The sequence below is a fragment of the Protopterus annectens genome, chromosome 3.part1, assembly GCF_019279795.1.
Source record: "Protopterus annectens isolate FY-2018-M chromosome 3.part1, PAN1.0, whole genome shotgun sequence".
Lineage (NCBI taxonomy): Eukaryota > Metazoa > Chordata > Ceratodontiformes > Protopteridae > Protopterus > Protopterus annectens.
Genome location: NC_056732.1, coordinates 109,965,862 through 109,991,816, shown reverse-complemented (window position 1 = coordinate 109,991,816; position 25,955 = coordinate 109,965,862). Strand labels below are relative to the sequence as shown.

Here is a 25,955-nt window from a genome sequence, read left to right as displayed (position 1 = left end):
TTCTGTATTAGTAGCTGTATTTAGAGCACAACCAAAAGCTGTTTGCTGAATTTCCTGTTTGCACTTAATTTTAAATCGTTTTTTTCTTAAAACTTGCATATTTTCTGTCCTTGACCTAGCACTCTTGTGTGGGGTCATTTACTGCACTGTTATAACTTGATATTACTTGTGAACCTCTGCTATCTCTGTAAAAACAAAACAAAAAAAAATCTTGCTTTTTTTCCCCACTTTTCTGAGAGTTAAAAAAGTTCAGTTACAGGCTTGCTGTTCCTGAACTGTTTGAAAGTTTCTGTGAGGCCATTTTTGCTTGGGCTGGAGGAGGGTCTCTCTGTTGATCAGTGGCAGTGACTAACATTGAGCAGCTTCCCTGCCCCCATAGAGGTGGTTACTGACTTGAAACTGTAGTTTTATTGGCCACTAGGGGTCATTTCCATAACTCCTTCATCTTCCTCTCTTAAAACCTAGTTGCCTCGTGGTTTGGGCGTCTTTTCAGGCTTGTTGGCTGTTGGTGAAGCACCCTCCAAGAGGAAAAACGCTGAGAGAAGAAGGAGCCACTTTTGAGATTTTAAGTATTTTTCTCTGTTTATTTGCTAAGTTTTTCTGCATAGCTGCCTAGCTTGAGCATTTTCTGGCTTGTTAAACTTGATTTCTGTATTAGTAGCTGTATTTAGAGCACAACCAAAAGCTGTTTGCTGAATTTCCTGTTTGCACTTAATTTTAAATCGTTTTTTTCTTAAAACTTGCATATTTTCTGTCCTTGACCTAGCACTCTTGTGTGGGGTCATTTACTGCACTGTTATAACTTGATATTACTTGTGAACCTCTGCTATCTCTGTAAAAAACAAAAACAAAAACAAATCTTGCTTTTTTCCCCACTTTTCTGAGAGTTAAAAAAGTTCAGTTACAGGCTTGCTGTTCCTGAACTGTTTGAAAGTTTCTGTGAGGCAATTTTTGCTTGGGCTGAGGGAGGGTCTCTCTGTTGATCAGTGGCAGTGACTAACATTGAGCAGCTTCCCTGCCCCCCATAGAGGTGGTTACTGACTTGAAACTGTAGTTTTATTTTCCCTTTTGGGTCTATTCCTGCTTCTTTCCAGCCCCTGCTATCAAGCACGCTTTAACGTGCTTTAGCGATAGCGCAGAGTTGCCACTAGAGCAGCATCGGGCAGCGCCGGTTAAACAAGGTTAAACTCTTTCTGGCTCCAGAAAGTCTGTTCTTCAATTTTTCCCTTAGAACTGCTCTGTTAGGAACCTAAACAGTTTACACCTACACTAAAAAGTGCAGCACTTGTTCCAAATAGCTTTTTCTTCTCAAAAAGCTCAGCAATTGTCTTATAAGCATATCCCTTATCTTATAAGCATTCTCTTTGCAGGTCAAGCACTCCTATATTATACAAATCTCTCACTCGCAAACCCCCCCAGGAGTGCCCACTTCCCTGCTAAGCCCACTACTTTTCTGTCTCATACCAACTCATAATTCTTTCTAGCATGTCGAAGGGTCAGATGCTGGCGTCCTCTCCTGCCCATTTGGTGAATCTGGGAATTCTGAGACAATGTTACAATTGCCTCATGTACACGGACAACCCTCTCCTCCTCCCACGTAACACTAACACTTGTGAGAGATGCAGCTATTTAGCCAGACTGGAGGCTGAGCTCTCTCAACTCAGGACTGGCAAGACCAGGCAGGAGGAGAAGGCAACTACACACACCACAATACCAGTCTCACATAACTCAACCACACCACTGAATCAAACACATAAACACACTAAGACATACTAGGAGGCTCTGAGTAAAAATTTACCTAAACAGCAGAGGCCTCCAAAGCAGATACCCAAGCAACTGCAAACTCAATACACCACACAAACAACACATAAACAACAAAATCAGTGTGCAAAGCAGTCACTGCCCTTAAGGCCAAATACAACACCAAACATACTTGTCATAGGTGACTCCATAGTCAGACACACTGACGTCCCGCTCACCAGACTGAGTAAGGAGAAGGTCACAGTAAGCTGCCTGTCGGGCGCTAGAATCCGCCACATAACACAAGCACTCAGGTCTCTCAACAGCAGGTACAAGTACAACTCAGTCATTGTCCACGCTGCTGTCAACGACCTGAGACGTACCTCCTTGGACTACATGAAAAGAGACATTGAGGAGCTCTCTGATTATGTAGCCCAGGCAGGTATGACCCTGACCTTGAGCAGTATCCTACCTTCACCTAGAATGATGCCACAATACAGTGATAAGATGATCAGCTTTAATAATTGGCTTAAATTCTGGTGTCATTCAAAGGGGATCCAATGTCTGTCTGCCTGGGATGACATGCTGGACAAGCCACGCTGCTTCGCAAGGGACGGCTTGCACCTGTCACCCCTAGGCTTCCGGATATTGGCAAAGGCTCTTGCCACCCCATAGTGCCTTTTTAGGCAAGGCTCAAATTCTAAACCTACCACCCTAGAACACAAAAAAGTAAAAAACTAAGGGTAATGCTGCTCAATGCCAGAAGTCTCAATCTCAAGATGCACGCACTCGAGGCCCTTCTCAGTATGGAGAACATCGATGTCTGTGCTGTGACAGAAACCTGGTTCAAGGCTCCTGAGAGCACCCCAGCACTAGCAGGTTTCACCTCATATCATGCGTTCCGGCCCCAAAATCTGGACAACACCAAGAAAGGAGGGGGGGTGTCCATATTCATAAAGGACACCCACACCTCAAGGTTGGTGGCAAAGCACAATGCACCTGAGACCATCCAGGTGCAATTAACCATAGGCAAGACTGCTCTGCAATTTGTAGCATGTTACAGGCCACCCTCTCAAACTCAGGAACCTCACATGGCCTTCCTGAAAACAATGGAGGGGATAAATGTATCTCCAAACACCATCATACTAGGTGACTTCAACTACCCTAATATAGACTGGGAACACTACTCAAGCCCAAACACTCTAGCCCAAAGGTTCCTGGAGTTCATAAACTCAAATGCCATGGAACAACTAGTCACCATCCCCACAAGAGGAGAAAACATACTTGATCTCATCATCACGAACATGGGATCACAATGTTCAACACTGGAAGTATACCCCTCACTGGTGAGATCAGATCATAAACTAATCTCGCTGGAGGTCTTCATCCCGCCCCCACCTGAAATAAAAAAGACCACAGTGAAAAACTTCTCAAAAGCCGACTTCACACTTCTAAAAACTAGTGTGGTCTCCTTTAAGGCCCCTGAGCCAGTGGTAAACATTACTCAAACCGCTGAATCACTTACAAATGCCTTCTACCAGCACCTACAGGACTGCATGGATCAGGCAATCCCAAACAAAACTAAGACTCTTTGTACCAAAGGCAAGCGTCCAGTCTGGTGGACCCAAGCCATAAACAAGCTCTACAACAAAAGGAGGAAGCTACTACAAGATAGAGCAAAATCCTTGAAAGGTAAGACACCTTTGATCATTATAAGTAAAAACTAAGAGCTCTCATAAAATCATCCAAGGCAAATTTTGAGAGAAAAATCGCCAAGGACTCAAAAGACAATCATAAGGCCTTCTTTAGCTATGTTAGAAACCTAGGAGGAAACTCCCAGATATGCTCAGAATTAGTTCAAAATGATGTGAAGATTACTGAACCTACACACATTGCCAACATACTGGCTGACAGGTTCAGTGCAAACTCCCCTCCCCAAAAGGAGAGATATCTATACCAGAGGATTGTAGCCCCCAAACATCTCCAACGCCCAGGTGAGAACTGCTCTCCAAAGCAAAAACACAGCATCCATGGGACCGGATGGTGTCCCCAGCTGTGTGCTCCATGAACTCAATGAGGAATTAAACCCGCAGTTAGGACAGCTGTTTAATCTTAGCCTCACCTCAGGATACATACCCAAGGAGTGGCGCGGCGACTGTGGTCCCACTTCACAAGGGCGGTGCCTCCACCGACCCTGGAAATTACCGTCCCATTAGCTTGACAAGCCTTATCTGCAAAGCCATGGAGAGGATCATAATGGAACTCATAAATAAAGACATAGGGAACTTGCAGACTTTGGATCCAACCCAGTTTGGCTTTGTCAAAGGCAGATCATGCCTTTTAAACTTGGTTGACTTTTTCGAGACAGTCACCAAGGCCATTGATGAGGAAAGGCAGTCCATACAGCCTACCTTGACCTGGCAAAGGCCTTCGACACAATACCCCACTCAGGTATCATCGAAAAACTCATCAGCTTGAATGTAAACCCATACATCACAAGATGGGTTGCAAACTGGCTAAGTGACAGAACCCACAAGGTCAGAGTTGCTGGAGCCATGTCAGACTCAAAGCCTGTCACAAGTGGTGTCCCACAGGGCTCAGTCCTGGGTCCACTCTTGTTCGGCATCTACTTTTCTGAAGTACAAGCAAACACAGGAGGGTTATGGCTGACAAAGTTTGCAGATGACTGCAAACTGGGCGCCATAGTCGAAAACACATCTGACACAGATATCCTTCAGAAGGGCCTCACAGAAACGGATAACTGGTGCCAGAGCCATGGCCTAAAGTTAAATGCCAAGAAATGCATAGTCATACCCTTCGGGAAAAACAAGGTTACCCCTAGCTACCATATAGGTGGCAATCCACTGAGCACAGAAGAAGTCATCAGGGATCTGGGGACCCAGGTTGACAGTAGCCTTTCGTTTGACACTCATGTTGCTAAAGTAGTTAGGAAAACCTTCTACATTGCCCACCTGATCATGAAGGGATTCACATCTAGATCAAGGGAGGTCATCGTCCCCTGTACTCATCACTCATTAGACCTATGATTGAGTACAATGCCCCATTCGGAATGTATCTGACCCGACACCTGCAGCAGCTGGAAAGGCCCCAAAAGTTCCTCACCAAAAGGATAAAGGGTCTCAAAAATATGTCTTATGCTGCCCGACTGAAAGAATTCCAGCTCTATTCAGTCTCATACCGCTTGCTCAGAGGTGACCTGTGCCTGACATATAAGGCCATGTCAAACCCTGATTTGATGAATATGCTTCACCTCAAAAAATCTAGATCCCTCAGAACCACAAGGGCGGGAGACTTAAACCTTGACACGGTTATTAATAGAACATGCTGGAGGGACAGATTCATCACCCAGAGATTCCCTATGCTGTGGAACAAAATCCTGGTACATGTGAGGCAGAGCACCTCGCTGGCCTTGTTCAAGAGGAATCTTGACCAATGGATGGGGGATCACAGATATACCCCAGGGATTACTTCAGTGTCACTGCTTGACAGAGGCACAGCAAAAAAATAGGCATAGTTTTATTCAAACTAAAGGGGTGGCGAAAGCCAAATAACTATGGGCTAGGCTTATAAATGCCCTTGGGCAGATAGCCTAGTATGAACCTATGAACCTATGAACCTATGCTCCACTTAAAGAAATCCCAATCCCTCCGAGCTACATGTTCTAGGGACCTAAACCTTGTCACCACAATAAACAGAACATGCCAGAGGGATAGATTCCTGTCCCAGAGACTTCCCATACTCTGGAATAAACTACCTATCTATATCAAACAAAGCTCCTCATTAGCACTCTTCAAGAAAAATCTTGATGATTGTATGGGAAATAGGAAATTCACCCTGGGGATCACCTCTGTGGCTCTGCTTGACAGTGGCACAAGAAAATAATTTTCTTGGGTGGCAAAAGCCAGGGTACCTTTTTGGCTGGGCTTGTATAGGCCCCAGGGTGATAGCCTAGTACCTACCTATGAACCTATGAACCTATGAACCTATGAGCCTGAAGATGAACAGAGTGTTCAGGCAAGGAGCAGCAGTCATGCAGATCAGGTGAAGCTGCCACAGCTTGCACAAATACGTTATTTATGTTCCACTCAGGTAAATACAGTAGCCATTGATGGGAGAGTGAGGGAATAGGACAATAGATGAGGTTATAACACAATGACTAGGAGGGGGATTGTGGGGTTGGGGAGCAGTAGGGGAACTTTAAGTTTATGGGGAAGGAGGGCAGTTTAGGATTAGCATGTAAGGGGAGAGTTTAGGTTTAGGAAGTGATAAGGATGTTTGAGGATTAGTGAGTACCAGGGAATGTTAGAGTTAAGGAGTGGGATTGAAGTTGTAGCATTATCGAGTGTTCAGAGAATAAAGGGTTAGGGACTGGAAGGGGAATATTATGGCTAGGGTTAGGGTTAGGGTTAGGGAGTGGAAGAGGAGTAATAGGGCTAGGGTTATGTCACTCGTCTGGTCAGGATAAAACAGACAAACATTTGTAGGTCCTGTTCAAGCAGCTTTATTACACACAAACACATCAGACTAAGGCTTTGCAACTTAAACTTAAATAAACTTATAAACAGACTATCTACTACACTCATACATGTTAACCCTCTGCCTGTTCTGTCAAAATGGCACTGCTGCCTGCATGTGCTGTGTATTTATATGCACGTGCTACATCTGTAAATGCTTCTTAAAGGTACATACACACGCTCTGATCTACATCCTCCCTCTTTGAGAAATAGTCCTTATATGAAATGACAGTATTCAATAACATGCAATTTACAGACATGATCTTTTGAAATGCAGTTATACAGAACTAGTTATCTGGCATGCAATCATACAAAACTAGACACATAGAAAACAATTATGTCCAAGTTGCTGTGTATTTTGCACTAGGTCTTGAAATGCAACCTGACCATGTAACATAAAAGTCAGAATTGGATCTAGCAACGGGGACTGTCTTCAAGGAATGTTCAATTCTGGGGGCATCTGGGACAGCATCAGGAATGGGAATGGATACTGTGACACATTCTTCGGTACGAACATTGTCTGGTTTACTCTGAGATCTAGAGTCTGTATCACAGGTAGGATGCTGTGATATCGTTTCTGATACAGGAAGAAGATATCTGCATTTTCTCTTGTATTATATACCCTCAGATTCCACTATGTAGGATCTTGGTTCGGTACATATACCTCTCACTTGGCCAGTTTTATCAAAGCATTTCACCATTTGCATCCTCACTGTCTCTCCTTCTTTTAACGGATGAAGAACTCTGATCATTTTGTCATAGCTAGAGTTCTGAGAAGAACGCTTCTTAAAAAGTTGGGCTTTGATTGCTCTGCTGTTTTTTGCATTAGGCACCAACAAACTAGAACTAATCGGCAATGTTGTTCTGATTTGCCTAGATAAAAGTCTCTGAGCAGGCAAACCTTGTAGATTATCATGGGGTATATTTTTGAGATTAAATAAATTCAAGAAGATATCGGTATTGTCATGCTTTGACCTTTCTAGTAATTACTATGCACTCTGTACTACATGTTCAGCAAAGCCGTTTGACGGAGGATATTTAGGACCACTAGTAGCAAGGATAAAGTCCCACTCTTTAGCAAATCTCTGAAACAATTGACTGATGAACTGAAAACCATTGTCAGGAATAACTTTTTGTGGATTACCATGGGCTGAGAAATGAAGGTTCATCTTGGTAATAACAGCACTGGACGTTAGGTTAGGTAGCAAATTGATCTCAAACCAGTTAGAATAAGAGACTATCAACACTAAGTAATGTTGACTGTTCCACTCAAATATGTCATTTGCTACTGTTGACCAAGGTAGTTTAGGAATTTGGCTAAGTTGAAGTGGCTCTTTTTGCAAATGTGGCTTAGTACTGTTGCACACTGAACAAGAAGAAAGTACTTTATCAATGTCTTTTGCTAGAGAAGGCCAAAATACTAAACCTCTCACCTTTCTTTTGCTAGAATCGGAACCTGGATGGCCATGATGTTAAATATGAATGTATTCACATTGTAAGGAAGTAGGAACAACTTTTGGACCTTTGAAAATGATACCATCTTCCATCAGTATCTCATCTCTGTGTGGAAAGTAAGGTTGTACTTCTGGCGGTATACAGGATTGTTTTCACTTTCATCATACATTGATGAAGTGCTTGAGCTTTTGCAAAACTGGATCAGTCTTTGTATGATCTCTCAGCTCATCAAGTCTCATGGTAGAAAAATTATGCACTTTCTTGCAAAGTCAAAATTCTCTGCATCAAGCTGTTCCTGGCATTTCTGGACAATCTGGATAAGGTATCAGCCAGATAAAGAAGTTTACCTTTTGTATAGACCATTTTGAAATTATACTTTTGCAATTTGATCATCATTCTTTGTAGTCCTGCTGGAGCGGAATGCATAGGCTTCTTTAAAATAGTAACTAGAGGTTGATGGTCAGTTTCTATCTGTATTGCTTGGCCATAAATATAATCATGGAACTTTGAACATACAAAGACAATTGTCAAAAGTTACTTCTCAATCTCAGTCTGAGTAAGAGTTCTAGATACACAGGCAACAGGTCTGCCCTCTTGAAGAATAACTGCACCAAGACCAAACGTTGAAGCATCACAGAAAAAACTACTGGTTTGTGGACATCATAGTATCTTAATGTAGGTGGATTAGCAGTTTGCTGTTTGAGGTTATCAAATGCTCTCTGGTGTTCTAACCATGACCATGCAACATTTTTACATGTCAGCTCTCTTAAAGGTGCTGATAGCTCACTGAGTTCAGGGATAAATTTGCCCAAATAGTTAACCATACCAAGAAAACGCTGTAAGGCTTAGACATCATTCTGAGCTGCCATCTCAAGAATGGCTGCTTGTTTAAAAGGATCTGTTAGTAAGCCTGTACTAGTAAATAAATGACCTACATAAGTAACTTCGGGTAGCCTGAATTTGTACTTTAGAGGATTGGGTTTTCATATGGGTAGCCTGAAATATTTTGCTCCGTTGCACACTGAAAGACTTCACTGGCAGAATTTATTCCAAAAGGCATCCTGAGGAATCTGTATCTACCAAGTGGGGTACTGAATGTAGTCAGCAGTAAAGATTTGCGATCAAGCATTACTTGCCAAAATGAAGTCTTTGCATCTAAGAGAAAAAACAGTGGCATTTGGCATGAGGGTTGCAATTTCTTCGACTATACACATAAGATGATGAGGTCTTTTTAATGCCTAAAACTCTTGGGTCAATGTATATTCTGATTTCTTCTGAAATTTTCTTATGAGCAGCTACCATGGAAGATACCCACTCTGGTTCTGTGACTGGACAAATCACACCGTGCTGCACCATTTTTTCTAACTCGACCTTGACCTTTTCCTGCATAGCTACTGGAATTCTCCTTGCTGTTCTAACCACTGGACAGACCTCTGGGTCTACTTTCATGGAGTACATAACTGGAAGTTTGCCTAGCTTGTCACTGAAAACATTTAACTGAACTAGTCTTGGAACTTGCTAGAAATCTCCGGGTTTTCCTTGTCATACCCACAGGTGTTGTTGTTGCATGTGCTTAGCCCTGCTTCTGCTTACCACATGTTGCATGCTATCTACGTTTGCTCTAGTGGCTGTTGAAACCATGCTCTTATCACTTATAAGCATACTTGTGTGCCTTTCTGTGAGCTCATGGATTTGACAAATCTCTATGGCTTTGCTTAATGTTAAATCACATTTGTCACAAAGCAAAATCTTTCTCTATGCAGCACTGTTAATACCAAACACAAGCATGTCCTTTATTAACTCATCTTTTAAGACATCATATCTGCACGCTTTAGCTTTGTTTCTCAAGTCAGTGACATAAGCTGCAAAAGTGCCACCTGACTTTTGGTCTCTTGTGTAAAATAAGTGCCTCTCTAATGTAACATTTGTCTGGGGGGTTGCACATTTCTCTAAATTTACATTTCAAGCACTCGGGGTCTTCCCTTGATTCAGCCGGTACTACAGTGTGACAGTTTGCCCCCTCTCCTTCATATACTTCTGGTGCATACATAAATGAACGCTTTCTTTCAATAGCTTCTGACTCAGCTATGCAAAATGAATGCCCTTGTAAGTGCACCTTTTTCAGAAAAAGCTGCTTGCATGAAAATATCATATTCCTGCTCAAACACTCTCCAATTCTCTGCTATGTTATGATCAAACATAAGTGGACTTGATCTGTAAAATGCCTCTGCCATCCTAACACAAAGTACTGAAGGTGCTTGAAATCATGTACAAACATACACACATAAATATACATGCCAGAACGTTATGGCAGCGCTTGTAATTATGCCCAGTAGCACAACAAACTCTTTGAAATAACTGCACTTTGCCAAATAAGTCTCCATAGCACAAAAAACACTCTGAAATCACTGTACATTCTGAAACCTCTCTTTACCAGTGTAATAAATACTTAGAAATAACTGTATTTTGTGAATAAACTGTACACGGCAGAAGAAGCTCAGAGTAAGAAACACTTTCTTTGCAAATAACTGCACACAGCTCAAGAACCATTCAAAATGGCTGCACTTTCTGAAATAACTCTGCACAGTGTAATAACACTCTGAAATGGTGACTTTCTTCGAATAAATGCACACAGCACAATAAACTTTTCAAAATGGCTGTACTTTGACTGCACTTTGCAATAAAACTGTACTTTGCACACAGCAAACTCTCTGAAATAATTGCACCTTAATAAAGCACAAACTTTGCAAACACTCACTCTGAAATACTTTGAACAACTATAGTTATGCTTTGAATGGCTTCGGTCAATGCAAAATAGTAATTTGTGCCCAAACATGGTCTTTTACTAAAAACATGCAGCCACCTTGCTTTTTAAGCCTAATTTTGCCCTTTTATTGTACTTGTTTATTTATTATTTATTTATTTATTTTACATTTGTTAACCGGGATAGTCCAACTGGAACAGGTCCATTTTCAGTGGAGGCCCGGAGAGAGAAGCTCCAGAGTTACAAATAAGTGAAAAGAATAGAATTCTCGCTAACAGCTACACATTACACTTTACATAATACAATGAGCAAACATTAGTAGAATTAATTATTAATAAAGGCTAGCATAGTACCAAACATCTTTTAATCTGGTTTGCATGAAAGAAACACGGCTACGTTACAGAAACATGGAATCCCTTATCATGCTCATTATACTCTTCTTGTGCCTGTTTTACTTTAAACATGCTCGTTATGCAAGCCAAAGATAATTCCGAGCCCCATATGAATAGTTTTGCTAGTTTCATCAAATATTGTGGTTTCAAATATTTCATTAATTAATAATGTGGTTTGTGCCTTACAAATGGGCCATTTCATTTTCTTGGCCAAATAAATAATTTGTGCAGATTTCTTTACCTTTAGCTTGTTTCTGGCCATTTTTCATTTGTCTGTGCTCCGTTTTACTAAACCTGCTTAGCCTGCCCTCACCTTCAACTCTGCACCTCATGGCTTGAAGCAGTAGATCTTCTAATCCCAGTTTTGACACCATATTGCTTGTCTAGTCAAGATAAAACAGACGAACATTCATGGGTTCTGTTGAAGCAGCTTTATTAGACACAAACACTTCAGAAATGAGGCTTTGTAACTTAAACTTAAACTTATAACCAGACTGTCTATTGCACTCGTACATGTTAACACTCTGGCTGTTCTCTCAAAATGGCACTGCTGCCTGCATGTGTTCTGTATTGATATGCACATGCTACATCTGGAAATGCTTCTTAAAGGTATCTACATACAGTCTGATATACAGGTTAGGAAATGGAAGGGGAGTATTAGAGCTACGGTTAAGGAGTGGAAGGAGAGTATTAGGGCTAGGGTTAGAGAGTGGAAGGGGAGCATTAGGGTTAAGATTAGGGAGCTAGGACTTAGGGTAGGGTTAGAGTTAGGCTCTGATACGGCTGTGTGCTTTACTAGAGTCAGGTAATGGGAGGGTTAGATAATTCAGGGTTAGGGTTAAAGTTAGGGTTAGGTTTAAGGCTAGCATTAGGGAGTAGAAGGGGAGTAGTAGGGTTAAGGTCAGGGAGCTAGGACTTAGGTTAGCGTTGTTAGGGTTATTAGGGTTAGTGCTAGGGTTAGGGAATGGAAGGGGAGTATTAGGACTAGGGTTAAGGAGTGGAAGGAGAGTATTAGGGATAGGGTTAGAGAGTGGAAGGGGAGTTTTAGGGTTAAGGTTAGGGAGCTAGGACTTAGGGTAGGGTTAGAGTTGGGCTCTGATACAGCTGTGTGGTTTACTAGAGTCAGGTAGTGGGAGGGCTAGATAATTCAGAGTTAGGGTTACAGTTCAGCTAACATTAGGGAGTGGGTGGGGAGTATTACGGTTAAGGTTAGGGAGCTAGGACTTAGGATAGGGTTAGAGACAGGTTAGGGTTAGAGTCAGGCTCTGATAAAGCTGTGCAGTTTACTAGAGCCAGGTAGTGGCAGGGCTAGATAATTCAGGAGGCTCAGGCTAGCAGATGTTAGAGCACTTGTCGTTTAAAGGAAGCAACAGCAGGAAAGTATATTTTAAGCACTTATAGGTTACCTGGGATGGAGGGAGAGAAAGAGAGAGAGAGACAGAGTGATAAAAAGAGAGACTACAAGAATGATCGAGTATGTACTAGGCACAATAATGGTATAAACGTTAATGGTATAATCATTTGACTGTAAGGTCTGTACACAGTTCATTTTAGATTGCATTTTTGTTCATGTAGAAAAAGAGCTTTGCTTTTTCATATGTTGCGTACAGAAATGTATATACTGAATAATGAATTTGTGTATTGTTCATGTGTGTTCTGTACAGTGCTTAGTACATTATACATGTTAAAAGTAAGAAAATCAACTGTAATTTCATACATCTTTTGACCTGAGGAGACTGACATCACTCATTTGTCATTTTTAGACCATGAGTCTTGTTGTGACATTCTGTCAGTAATGTAATCAGGTAAGATTAGTTTATAAAAAAACCTGTTGCCCCTGGATCCACAATAAACATATGCACATGAAATGGGAACAACCAATGTTTTTACAATGCATATAGAAATGCATATTCGTGATTACGTTTTCTGTTTTCAAATGTTAAGTGTACAATAATTTTTTAATCCGTAGTCAGTGTTTATTTGTTTTTTGTGTTTATTTTTTTCTGGCACACATCCTCAAGTTTTAGTGAATGAAATCTCTATTTTGTTAAACCAGTGAACAGATTTATGAACCACTAGTGTTGTTTCACTGATATGTGATAGCAATTTGAATGGATTAATGCAAAAAATTTGAAATAACTAAACATCATTAATTCAGGTTGGCTTTTCAAACCCTCTGCCTATGACTGATTGGTAATGAGGTACAAAGGTTTTCATTAATTGCCTGCAGTGCTGCTGAAATATAATTTGTTTTAGTTTTTAAAAATATTATAAAAAGATTGTGGTCAAGTAAAAAATAGTTGTTAATAAAAAATTTGCTGGATAAAATATATAGTGACTCATAAACAAATAATAAAGCAGATAAGGATGGTTATTTTTTTCATGTTCTCTATGTGATAATTCAGGATGAGGATTGTTATATTATAAGCATGTTTTGCGATTTTTGACCTGGTTAGCTTATGGTTAAAATAATAAGGATGATGTATATCCAAAAGGAGATTTTATTTATGTGTGGTCCCCCTAAATAACAACTAGAGGGTGGAGGGTCATGGATTGAAAACAGCCCTGGGCCCAAGTTATGCTTAATTTGCCACCCCAGCAAGCATGCCAACTTAAATCTCAACTTCAAAGCAAGATCATTAGAATGGTGTTTTTAGAAACCAAGGACAGAAGTGGAGAATGAACAAATTACTTCAATTTCACTTCTGTATTTATGTGCTGAACTGTCTGTGATTGCTCATATGTTGCAGTGCAGAACTGCATAGGGACTGCTGATTGCTGGACTATTGTTTAAATTCCTCCATATTCTAGAAGGGTAAACCTTCAGACGTTGCAACAATCCGGCATAATAAATAGCAATAGTGCCCCTGCTGGTGAATGTAAAAGGGAATCAAGTACACAATATATTTGGAGAGGGAGGCTATAAGAACTAAAAAATGCTACAGACAAGTACACAGACAGGAAAAATAAGAAGCCCATGTGACTAATGAGGAAGTTCCTGAAGGCAAAGGCAAAGAATAAGAGATTAGGGAGTACAGTGCAAAGGAAAGGACACATGTTCTGCAAAGTAAAGAAGACAGGGGTTCAAGGTGATGACAGCAGAACAGGAGCTTATAATTGCAATGTGACAATTAATACTTTTGTAGAAAGTATTTTATGACACTAAGAGTAGGAGCATTTGTATTAACTACGGAATAGGTGAATTACTGATAATAAAATAATGTCAGACATTTTATTCCCTGAAACATTGTTTGAACATGGGTCCAGTACTACAACCGATAAAGTACATTTGTAAACATTCCCACAGTGAGGCAGAGGTGGGGGAGGTGACTAAAAAAATCTATAGGATAAATAAATAAGTACCCATTACTGGTGACTTTTGAAACATTCCCTTGTAATTGTAAACACAAGGGTTCAGAATATAGCAGTTAAAACTTAAGGTATACCAATAATAACAACAACAAAAAAACAAATAAAATACAGGAAGACAAGACTCAAAAGGTAGAGAAGATGGAATATGGTGAAAATAAGTAAAAACAAAAATACAGCTGAAGTGCATAAAGGCATAAGATCAATTCTATGTAAAACAGTTGTTGCCTCTTAGATCAGTAGAAAGGCATGGTATCAGTGCTGTGACAGGAGCTGACAAAGGCATTGCATGCTTAAACATGAGGTCAGTTTGTAGTGTGAGGTCATGCCCTACATAACATGAGGTCAGTTTGTAGTGTGAGGTCATGCCCTACATAACATGAGGTCAGTTTGTAGTGTGAGGTCATGCCCTACATAACATGAGGTCAGTTTGTAGTGTGAGGTCATGCCCTACATAACATGAGGTCAGTTTGTAGTGTGAGGTCATGCCCTGCATACATTAATACAGATATATGTATTTTCTTGTCATGAACTTGCATGAAATTAAGTGCAGCATTATTTTGTATTTATTTATATTTTTGAAAATGTTTTGTTTGTTTGTTTGTTTGTTTGTTAACTAAGTAGGTATATTGTCCACATGCCCCTTTTCAGCCATGATCTAGGATCAATAAGGACAAAGGAAAAGGATATAAACAACATCAAAATAATTGCAACAATAGTCTAAAGTAACAGACATGTTGCATTAATTTGGAATAAAGAGACATTCCTAGTTTTCTAGAGTTCATACAAATATTACTATGAAACATGGTTTAATAACATACATAACTCATAATTTAATAGAATACTTTGTAAATATTATTTTCTCTAATCTCTTTACATCTCTAATGCAGCTATATTTACATTTTTTTTAAAAACAATCTTTAAGCATAGTTTGAAAGTTTGCATTGTTTGTCACTGCCTTGATTCTACAGGAATGTTATTTCTACAGACCAGCCCTAATTTACTAAATATTTTTTTCAACAATAATTGTGTCAAAAGGGGAACTTTTAGGATCAGAATATTATTATTTATTCTATAGCCAATGGGGGAGTTTCTCTGAAAGCTTTGTAGATGGAGAGGGATATAAGCATCTGTTTGACTCTTAGTATAGTTTGCATTGATTGTAATTTGAAACTGATCACTCCATGCACTTTGTAGTCTGTAGGCCATTTTTATTTTTTCAGCTGTCATTTTGACGTTTGTGCCTATTTCTGTTCACTCTTGCTACCATATCAGTGTGTCACAGTGGGTACATGATTGTGGTATTGTCAGTTTGTACCCTTAGACTATTAGTAAGCTGCCAATACCTTGCAGTACCTTTAGACTCCCCCAGGAAGGTTGCAGTTATAAACTATTTGTTTACCTATTTGCAGGATTTATTGTCTTGTTCAGCTGTCGGCCAATTGCAACAGCATTGTTTTACTAGTTTTGACTATCTCTTCAAATGTAGAGTGTGTACAGTGTCAGTATCTTGCTGCAAAATGGTGGGTAATCCACAGTGCAGTATGGCAGCGTTTCTACAATGTGGGATAGTGTGTGTACTGCATGAATCCTGTTAGAGCTTCTAATAGTAATTACTACACCACTGGTTCTTTGCTCAGTCTTAGCTTGCCCATTCTGACTACTGTTTTTCTTATCTTCACTTACTTACTTACAGTATTTACATTAACTCCAGCTTGTGCACATAATTATCATCGTCGCTGTGAGACCACAGTCACTTCTAGCCCCTTTTGTGGCCAGCCTACTAGTAGTTGGGACACAGAGACAGTGTAGCAAAGTCCTCATGTTAAACAACTCTTTGATCCTATTAAGCACCAAAGGCATTTGTGAGAGATGTAAATATACAGGCTGAATGCACGGCTCTCACTACCTGCATGTTTCAATAAAAATCGTACTGCCGGCTTACAACAGCCCAACACTAAATGCAGTTATACTGAGGTTTTAAGAACCCTCACAGACATTATAGGAATAGGACTCAGCTATGCAGTGACACATATCTGCACTTACACAACATTCTCGGAGAAAATAATGACATGGGCTGAAAACGAATAATTGTTGAGGAAACCCAAAGTATAGGCATAAACTATATCAATGAAGTTGGAGATCAGGGCATAATAGAAGTTCTCTTCTTCCTCTCATCCAGCCTTATTTATCACCATCTCAGATCATGACATCTACTTTCCAGGATTGCAGTACTGACACTAGGATAGTAATATGTGGTCGCACCTTATGATAGTGATTCAGCATGTATGTTTCATGGTTTTACCCTGTTCTGAAACTGTTATTATCCTACCTATTTCCACATAATACAACATATCACATGCTGCACCTTGTTTTTCATGTGTGTGTGTGTTAGCCTGTACATACCTTTGCAAAATGGCAGGCTGTTGTCATATTTCCATCACTGTTACCAGGTTAGACCTGATGGCAGTTCCTGAGGTGACATGATCCTTCAGGATGCGAGATATCAAGTAGTCAACCCTCGTCTTTTCCTTGATTTTGAACTTGGTTATAGAAGTCTATAAATCTGCTACAATGCTACTCGTGTACTAGGCCAAACTTCCAATGTTTGTTTTCAAAGAATTCTTGTGTCAGTACATCTCTGATACATACAACATTAAAACCTATAGTGGTTGCCAGGCTGAAGACATTCATCTTCACCACAAGTGGCGTATATCCAACTGATGAATGGGGGTGGGGGCTGTTATGGTTGGAGAGGTGCACAGCCAAGCAGCTCAGGTACAGCTCCTTTTTCAGAGGGAACATCACTAAGGTATGTGCCACCTGAATGTCCTGATCAGCTGAGGAGCACAGTTTACAAAATGTAGCCAACTACACTTCAAAACTGCATCCTGTGAGAATTTCTATCCCGAATCCCTATCCAACTAGGTTTTCAATAATGAACAAGTTTGTGAAAATTGTTGCTTAAAGGACAACTGGACCTAAATGTCACAAAGTGCTCTTCTTCCCTTGCAGTCTAACACCAAGAGAGTGACAAGCAATGTGTACAGAGAAGCATCATTTAAGAATCATTCCAGTTGTTTAACGCCTTAAACTAGTTTATTTCTTTTGTGAAACCTTAATTTCTTTCTTTCTTGCTATTTGCCTCATCCTGTATTTCACTGTACAACAAGCACAGTGAGTACATGTCAAACATGTATTAATTACTATATAAAAATGTAGTATATAGGTTATGGCACTTATTATAGCTGTAAAGCCAATAAAAAAAGTTTTTCGGCTTTTCCCGGTTAGGGATCGCCACAGCGGAACTTCTGTCCACTAATGACTGGCAGTGGATTTTTATGTTGCTGAGTTGCCAGCCTGATGCCCAACCTTCAAAGAAGGCACACTCATTCACGCACGCATCTACCTGCATGTCTTTAATGTCACTCGACCACTGGCAGGACATGCAGACTCCACACAGAAGGCACTCCAGTCGAGAATCGAACAGGAAATATTTTAGGCTTAGCATTCTGATAAAACCACCCACATATACTTTTTCCATTTCACAAAATTATTTATCTTCACTTTAATCCAACTCGAAGAGTATCACATGCAAAGGAAAAATGTTTATGTTAGTCCCATGGCCTGTATTTCTGTATGTAGTCAACTTCCTGTAAAGTTGCATATTATTTTGTTTTGGTATTCACCACAGAATCTGTTGTTGCATAATATAGACAGGTTTTGGTTGAAGTAACTCAGTAATTAGGCACATGGATGGTCACATCAAAGACATTTATTCTAGTTAGAAGGCCAGCAAAAATCTGTTTGAGAGCGTGACACTATTTATGGCTGTTTCAGTATAAGTCAAGAGTCAGAAGAAACAAACCTTTTGCACTTTAACTAGTAGAAACTTACTTTAATGCTCAAAAGCAAAAAGTAGCACAGCTACTCTTTCAAGTTAAGATTCAAATGATCTTTAAATTGCTGTTTAAAAGACAGCTACTTAAAAAATCTAATTATTGAAAAGGGTAATCATGTTATTGCCAGTGGGAGTCAGAAAAGAAGAAAATCACAGCACTCCTCGAGAGAAATAATCACAATAAATGAGTGCCGTGCCTCACCCTAGTGTATCATGCTACATAAACTGGCACTGGGGAGGGACATCCCTGCATGTAAAATAAAAATTACACAGCATGGCTTTCCCTCATCAGGCCATTCTGAGGTATACATGAAATTAGAAAACAATAACCACCACTTAGCACGATGAAGGATCAGTAGTAATGTAGAAGTGTCGAAGAAAAGATGAGAAGCATGCTTTTAAGCTTTTTAGTGCAGCTATCCTGTAAGAAACTGACATTGTGTATATACAACAGTCACTGCATGCACAACAGCCAAAGGAAATACAGCAATAAACCATTAACATCCAAAAGAAACCATTGTACTTTCTGCTACTATGCACAGTGCGAGTTAATAAAGGTCTGACATCACAATCAATAATGATCTTTTAGTTAAATAATGAAGATGGAAAATGTCATTATATCCAAACTATTCTTTGACAGTCACTAATCTGATGGAATACTAAACACTATCTACCACGTATATACTATGCAACATACAATGTATGGGACTGCTGAATTATAGATCTAAAAATATAGCCTGAAACGTAATATTAGATGCAAAGTGAACACACTACAGTAAACTAAAATTCTGTTACACTATAAATTTCATATCTAACGCAAAGAACATTGTTAAAATTATGAAAATACTGAGTACCCCTGTATCATTTAGACTTCACAACTTTCTCTTGCCCAGTAAAGTGAGTAGTCAAAAGACAGGTCATGACTCCCACTGAATTAGTTTTCTTAAGAATAATACAGTCTTCTTTCCAAGGAACACACAACTGTTTGTAATTTTTTTGCCTGCATATAAGGTGGAATGAAGATAAAGATTTTTTTTTCCATTAAAAATATTTGTTATAAATTTCTTGAGGTACTTTACATTAAGGATGCAGTTAAGGAATATTCTGCATTTCCTTCCTCCTACTAGGATACAAAACATTTCAAATGATTTTTGTGAGCCTGAGCATAGTAATTTCTTCTTATATATTTCCATTGCTGGATTTAAGTCAGACGTACTTGCACACTAATGAAGTATTAGTGCAGCAGAACTCATCATGTCTGGTATTATTTTTGATTTGGCTTGGAAATAATGAAGCATTTATTGGCTTCTAACTTGTATTGTCAGAAACGGGTATTTCTTTTCATTAGAAACCCAAATAATTCCCAATAAGCCTTGCAATGAGGGTGTGTGTGTGTGTGTGTGTGTGTGTGTGTGTGTGTGTGTGTGTGTGTGTGTGTGTGTGTGTGTGTGTGTGTGTGTGTGTGTGTGTGTGTGTGTGTGTGAGAGTCACGGAGGGAAACAAACCAAGTTTTAAAGCTTCCGATAACCAGAGCAAGCATGTATGCAGGTGCGAGTGTGTTTGCATGCATTTTCTTAGCTGATCTCTTACCACCAATCTACAAATAGCTAAATAAATATAAAATACACCCTGACACAAACTAATGAACTCTTCATACAAAAATTGTAGTATCACCTGGCTTGACAAAATCATTAAGCAAATGACTTAAATTCTAAATGCAACTGGCCTCAAATCCAAAAGAAAAATCAATGATTCTTTTCCAACAGTGTCAAAAAAGAAAATCTAAAAACAGATGAAAGTAAGACTGAATGAAGTCACAAATATACAGTATTAAGACAACTCTCAGAAAGGAACTTTCTGCAAAAGTTCAATAATGTTTTTAGTCAGAACGCATCTGTTAAATGTGCATATACCACAAACAAACCACAACTGCAAATCAAAAATTGAAAAGACATATGCTGTATCACTATTTTATATGTAAATAATTTATAACAAAAAAGATTCAAATACTGACCATCTTGCTGACTGTGATGATTTGGTGGACTTTGTATTCTTTCTTCAAGGTTAGAGCTACGGTCAGAGTTGACAGTTGATATCCTGGTGGAATCACTCATATTAAAGTCTTCACTTTCGGTAGAGCTTTCATCCTGTATTCAAATTTAACAAAGTCTTTGTACAACATATCAATTGGGAGTCATGATAAATTAGAACCTTTACACATAGAAGGACGCAGTCATATACACGCAGGCCACATGCACATCATTCCTGCTATAGAAATATTTGACAATATGATTATTTGTTACACAATAAAATATAGTTTCAAACTGCAGTGTACTACTGAGGCCTGTTATAAATGTTATAGTTGGATGGCATGAAGAAACGCAAGCAGAATTGCCTTTGCAGTTAATAAAAGTCGACTTTTAACATGTATGCACATTCAAATCGATAAAAAATCAGTTGGCATATATTTGTATTATTTCATGCACTATTATTTTACCTCTTCCTGCTGGGCATTCATTAACTGCAGCTTCATATGTTTCATGTAAGCCATGGTGATTGGCATATTGTAGTCAATCATGCTGGTTACCAGTGGAGCAGGTTTTCCATTTTCTGTGGAGAAAAAAGAATTGCATCACTTTTTTGAGTCTGCCAACTTTGTATATTTACTATTTCATAGATACCACAGCTATAACAGAAACAAATATATGTAAGTAACGCTTGAACATGACACAGCATTTTTACATTTATAAAAGCTAACAATATTTAGAGTGAATAATCTCAGATTAGGAAGCCTACTAAATACTAATGGCAACAAAGGTTTTGTTTCTAAACAGAAAAGTTACACTACATATTCTGTCAATACCCAGGAAAAAAGTCTAGTTGATGAATTTCAAGAGGTAGAAATGTTGCTGTACTCTCCCTGCATTCCTAAAAGATTGGTTTGTTCTTTATATATAAGTTTGTCCACAAGCAGAAAATTGACCCCAGTGATGCTTCTACATTTTGTCCTTATACCAAGAAAGTCATGATTGCAGCAAGGTTCACGCATTGCAGTTGAGAAAGGCTGCCCCACTGCACTGGAGGAATCTGACCAGGGACACCACTTTATTATAAATTATGGAATGTTGTAACCCTCAACACACAGTCTCAACATATACTAGCTGAAAAACAGAGAAAGATTGAAAGATTTCAAATGTTACATGACAAACAGTAGTGTCACCCATAGAACAACATAATAACTCCATTAAGTCTTAATGAACATCAAAGCAAAATCTAAGCAGCATTCCAGAATCTTTAAATGAGTGTAAAATAAATTTTATGCACATGGCATGCACTGGTGATGGAATGACATGTTTCTGGGTCCTATTGCATGCATTTTCTGAAGGATATCAAGTCTGAAACTCTAATGTCTTTCATTATTTAATTAATTCTACCCACAGTGATTCATGCAGGTAGGGAAGATGTCTTTCCACTAAAAATGAGTGGATAAAAAAAAGCAGCATGTGGTCACTTATGTAAAAGGGAGAGAAGATCAATTAATGAGTGCTGCACAAATATTGGATTATAAAAAATAAATAAAAGAAACAATTACCCTAAACAGCTTTTTGAAAAAAAACTTCTGAGGGCAGGAGGTCAATGTAGTGCAACACTTCCCTGCTGAATGCTCAAAGACAAAAGGAGCATGCTAAGGAAACAGCATGCCTTCATACTTCTGGGACCCAAAAAAATATCATCAAAGAGTGATGCGTGATGATCTCACTTTACTGAGACGGCTGGTCTACACTGGGGAAAATGTTGAAGACCATTCACTTTTTCTCTTTAACTTTTTTTTTTTTAATTTAATTAGCAGACATTCACAAATAGTATTAGTGATGGTCTGGAAGATATAAGACAATTTTGGAAGGCTACTGTGGGTTGTGAAGAGGTAAGGCAAACCTTTGAACTTGATCTTTAACAATTCTAAGCAACTGAAGGAATTATTTAAAATGCATGAAGAAGTAATGGAGAGGTAATAATATTGATTACTTTTCACTTAATTATGTACTGGACTTCACTCGACACTGCAACCCCCACCCCACTTCCCCAACTTCCACTCTGACTAGGACGTGGCACCTGACTTACTTCAGCCATCTTGTATATGCAGCTATAATTGCTAAAGAAATGACTTTGTTATACAAGTACTATATTAACAAATATTGCCTGGCCTACACAAACCATCTGCATTTATTTTAACTACTACATAAATTAATCTGATATTAAATGAAAATATGGAAATGAAAACTATTTGCTACTTTCTGTATAAATACATGAACAAATAGTTGTAAATGTACTCATGCAGCTCTATATCTGTGATTTTCAGGCATACATACAGATTATTATTTTACTTATACATATGTTACATCTGTATTTATACAGGCAATCATGTTATCACTTAACATTCCATGCATTTGTAGTCAGTTCTGCGTAGATATGTATATGCTTTCTTTTGCATTATTATGATAACATTACATATACATTTTTACAGATATACATATTTTTTCTAGCAAATACCTTCAACAATGCAACCGTATTATGTTTTTAAACCTATGCATAATGTATGTTTAATACGACCCATATATATATATATATATATATATATATATATATATATATATATATATATATATGAGGTTTACTTCTAAATTTCAAAGTTTCAAAAATTTGAATTTCTTACAGTTGAGACCATCCCTGGGATTCATAAAGCTTGCTCCAGGTACAGGTGTAGCGTTGGTGTTCCAACACCAAATATGGCCTGAGCAATCCAGGTACAAGCTGTTTCCACGTGCACTACCTGCATACGCTGTGCCCGCACAGCTCCTGGCCCTTGTATGCTAATAACCCCAGTTGCAGCAGTGTAGCATGCAAATGAAGGAATTTAGCAATCCAGCAAGTGGTGCAGGCATAGTGTAAGCATGCAGAAATGTAAACCGTAAAAAACGGTTTACATTTTTGCAAACAGAAAATCGGAGCCATGACAGCCGGCCAAGCACATGTATTATATCGTTAATACATACCAATGGCTAAATATATAGCCATTGGCATAAAAAACATGCATAAATATAAAAAGAACGTTTAATTTCATTTTTCACACTATCGCAAAGTTTAAGCACTAGGCAGCGGCGCGCAAACCGGATCGCAAGAAAAATATAGAATAAAACTGCAATGTAACACATATCATGATTTTCCCATAATAGTCAGTGGCAGGCATGTTGTACCACACCATGGTGCAATGGTTGCTAAGGGGCTGTGACAGTGTTTTGCGCAGTAGCTATGAATTAGTAGGCAATGCCATGCAAATGAGAGGAGTAATAGTGAATCACAGATTCCCCACTGGTGTAAGGATGCACCTCACAGCGTAGCATTATAACACCGAGGTGTGCCCTTGAGATAAAGATGATATCAATAGAGGGGTGTGTCACCTTTGCTGTAAGCACATTGGAGCATTGCTAATCCGGTTTGTCCGTAGCTAAGCAAAGCTGCAGGATAGGCATGTATCGAACTGGCTATAGCTTTGCTTAGCTGAGAGTACACAAGGTAACTGAGTATGCATGTGAATGGAGATGAAAACGCACTTAAACCCGGTAAACGGGTTTGCGTGGCATGCACCAGAGCTGAAAAAAGAAGGATATAGGAAAGAAATAAGGAAATTCTGCAGCAGGGAAATTGGAGTACAAATGACTAATTAACACCTAGGAACTTACAGTGGGCCACTGACAACAGCTAACAAGGCTGCAAGCAGCTACCTGCAGATCAGGAAAGGGGTGGGGCTGTACTGCAAAGAAAACAGTAAAGTGTCACTGCAGAATAAAGCGGATTTGCAGTATATCAGCTACAAGACACATTTTGCAACACATGACTGGGTAGGGAAAGTACAAAACAAGAAAGACGGCAGGTGGATGCATGCCTGATAATGGGAGGGGATCCAGGTTTAAAAGTGAATTAAAGGGCAACAGATTAATCAAGGCAGGCAAGCATAACTCCACACTAAAGGCTCCACACTTGCAGTACTCACTGTAAAACCCATAATTAAGATACCCTGCAGCTGGAATTGCTGATACACACCCAATGACATCAGCAGCATCCATAGCAAAATAGTATAAAGTGTGAAAGCATCTCACATACACTTGTGTATTCCCATACACTCTGCACCATTGGTGTATACAGATGGGGAACTTTTTGTATGTACATGTTAGGGGCTGCCATAGCTTTGATCCACCAGCATGTTCTGGAGACTGAAGGTGGTGTGGAGGATGATGCACACAACCACCTCAGGCACCAGAGGAAGAGAAGAGTGTTCAGACCCAGGGTAACCTACCAGGGGCTACATGATCTGGAGATAGTAGAGCATTACAGGATGGACAGGGACATCCTACAGCAACACGTGGAGCTGTGCTGGCCATGCCTCAGAGCCAGAACAAACAGAGGGGAACCCATCCCAGTGGATACCAAGGTATGTGTAAGCCTGAGAATACTAGCTACAGGTACCTTTCAAAGGCCAATTGGGGATATCATGGGGATCTCACAGGTATCAGCATCCAGGGTACTACACCAGCTCCTGGATGCCATGTTACCACATGCCAATGAGCACATATACTTCTCCTGAATGCAGGAGAAGTTGGCCAGCAATATGCGTCTCTTCCACCATGTGGCAGAATACCCGGAGGTACTGAGTGCAATAGACTGCATGCACATACACATCAACCACCACCCGGTGAGCAGGGTAGGCGCTACATAAACCACAAGGGATACCTCTCCATCAACTGCCAGGTTGTGTGCAATGCCTAGGGCATTATCATGGATGTGTGTGCTGGCAGCCCTGGAAGTTATCATGACTCCCACATCTGACATGTCTCACGGCTGTATCAGGTATTTGCCAGGGGGGACATCTTATATGGCCATCTGGTGGGGGATGTTGGCTATGCACTGGAACTGTGAATGATGACTCCCATCAGAAATGCACACACACCCATGCAGGAACACCATAATGAGGAACACGCGCAAACCAGAATCATCATAGAGCATGTGTTTGGGATGCTTAAATCATTATTCCGTTGCTTGGACATATCTGGTGGAGCCTTGCAGTACTCTCCAGGCACGTGTGCCCACATCTTCATAGTTTGTGACATGCTACACAATATGATTCTGCGGAAACAGCTGCAGCAGGGACAGAATGGATTAAGGCCCTCACAGCCCACCACTATTGCCAAGGGCCCCACAGGCACAGAGGTACTCAGACCACGAACACCCTGAGCCAGCCCCAGTAGGCAGATGGAGGCTTGCCCAGTATGCCCATGCCTTGGGAAGGGGGGAATGTATAGCACACATACTGACAGTGCAGGCACCTAGGGACTGACACCTTTCTCCACCTGCACACACAGTAAAAATGGATGGCACACACACAAGACTACCTGCAAATTGTCGTGTATAGGCAGTCTACTGTGTGCATCCAACATAGGCAGTTCTCAACTATTGCACACACAACTGCTATTGGCACAAGGTAAGTCAACACCTGAACAGTAAATTAAGCTATCAGCATGTGCTGACACTGTATGTATAGGTTCATAGGTAGGTACTTGGCTAACTGCCTGAGGGCATTCATAAGCCTAGCCAAAATGTGTCAGCTTTTGCAACCCCATTGATTCAATAACTGTCCCTCTGTGGAGCAGAGTCAATGCTGGGATCCCTGGGGTGTATCTACTGTTCCCCATCCACTCTTCAAGGTTTCTCTTGAACAGTGTTAGTGAGGGGCTCTGTATAAT

At 39.8% G+C, this 25,955-nt stretch overlaps 1 protein-coding gene across 1 annotated transcript in view; it reads right to left on the bottom strand.

Moving 5' to 3' along the window:
- Nucleotides 1-25,955, bottom strand: part of NOL4 (nucleolar protein 4) — a 2,553,475-nt gene that overhangs the window by 1,318,088 nt on the left and 1,209,432 nt on the right. The window contains exons 4-5 of the mRNA XM_044066638.1: nucleotides 20,654-20,766; nucleotides 20,171-20,303 (exon numbers count right to left, since the gene is read on the bottom strand). Of these exons, the coding sequence (XP_043922573.1) occupies nucleotides 20,171-20,303; nucleotides 20,654-20,766 (246 nt within the window). The remainder of the gene's footprint in view (nucleotides 1-20,170; nucleotides 20,304-20,653; nucleotides 20,767-25,955) is intronic.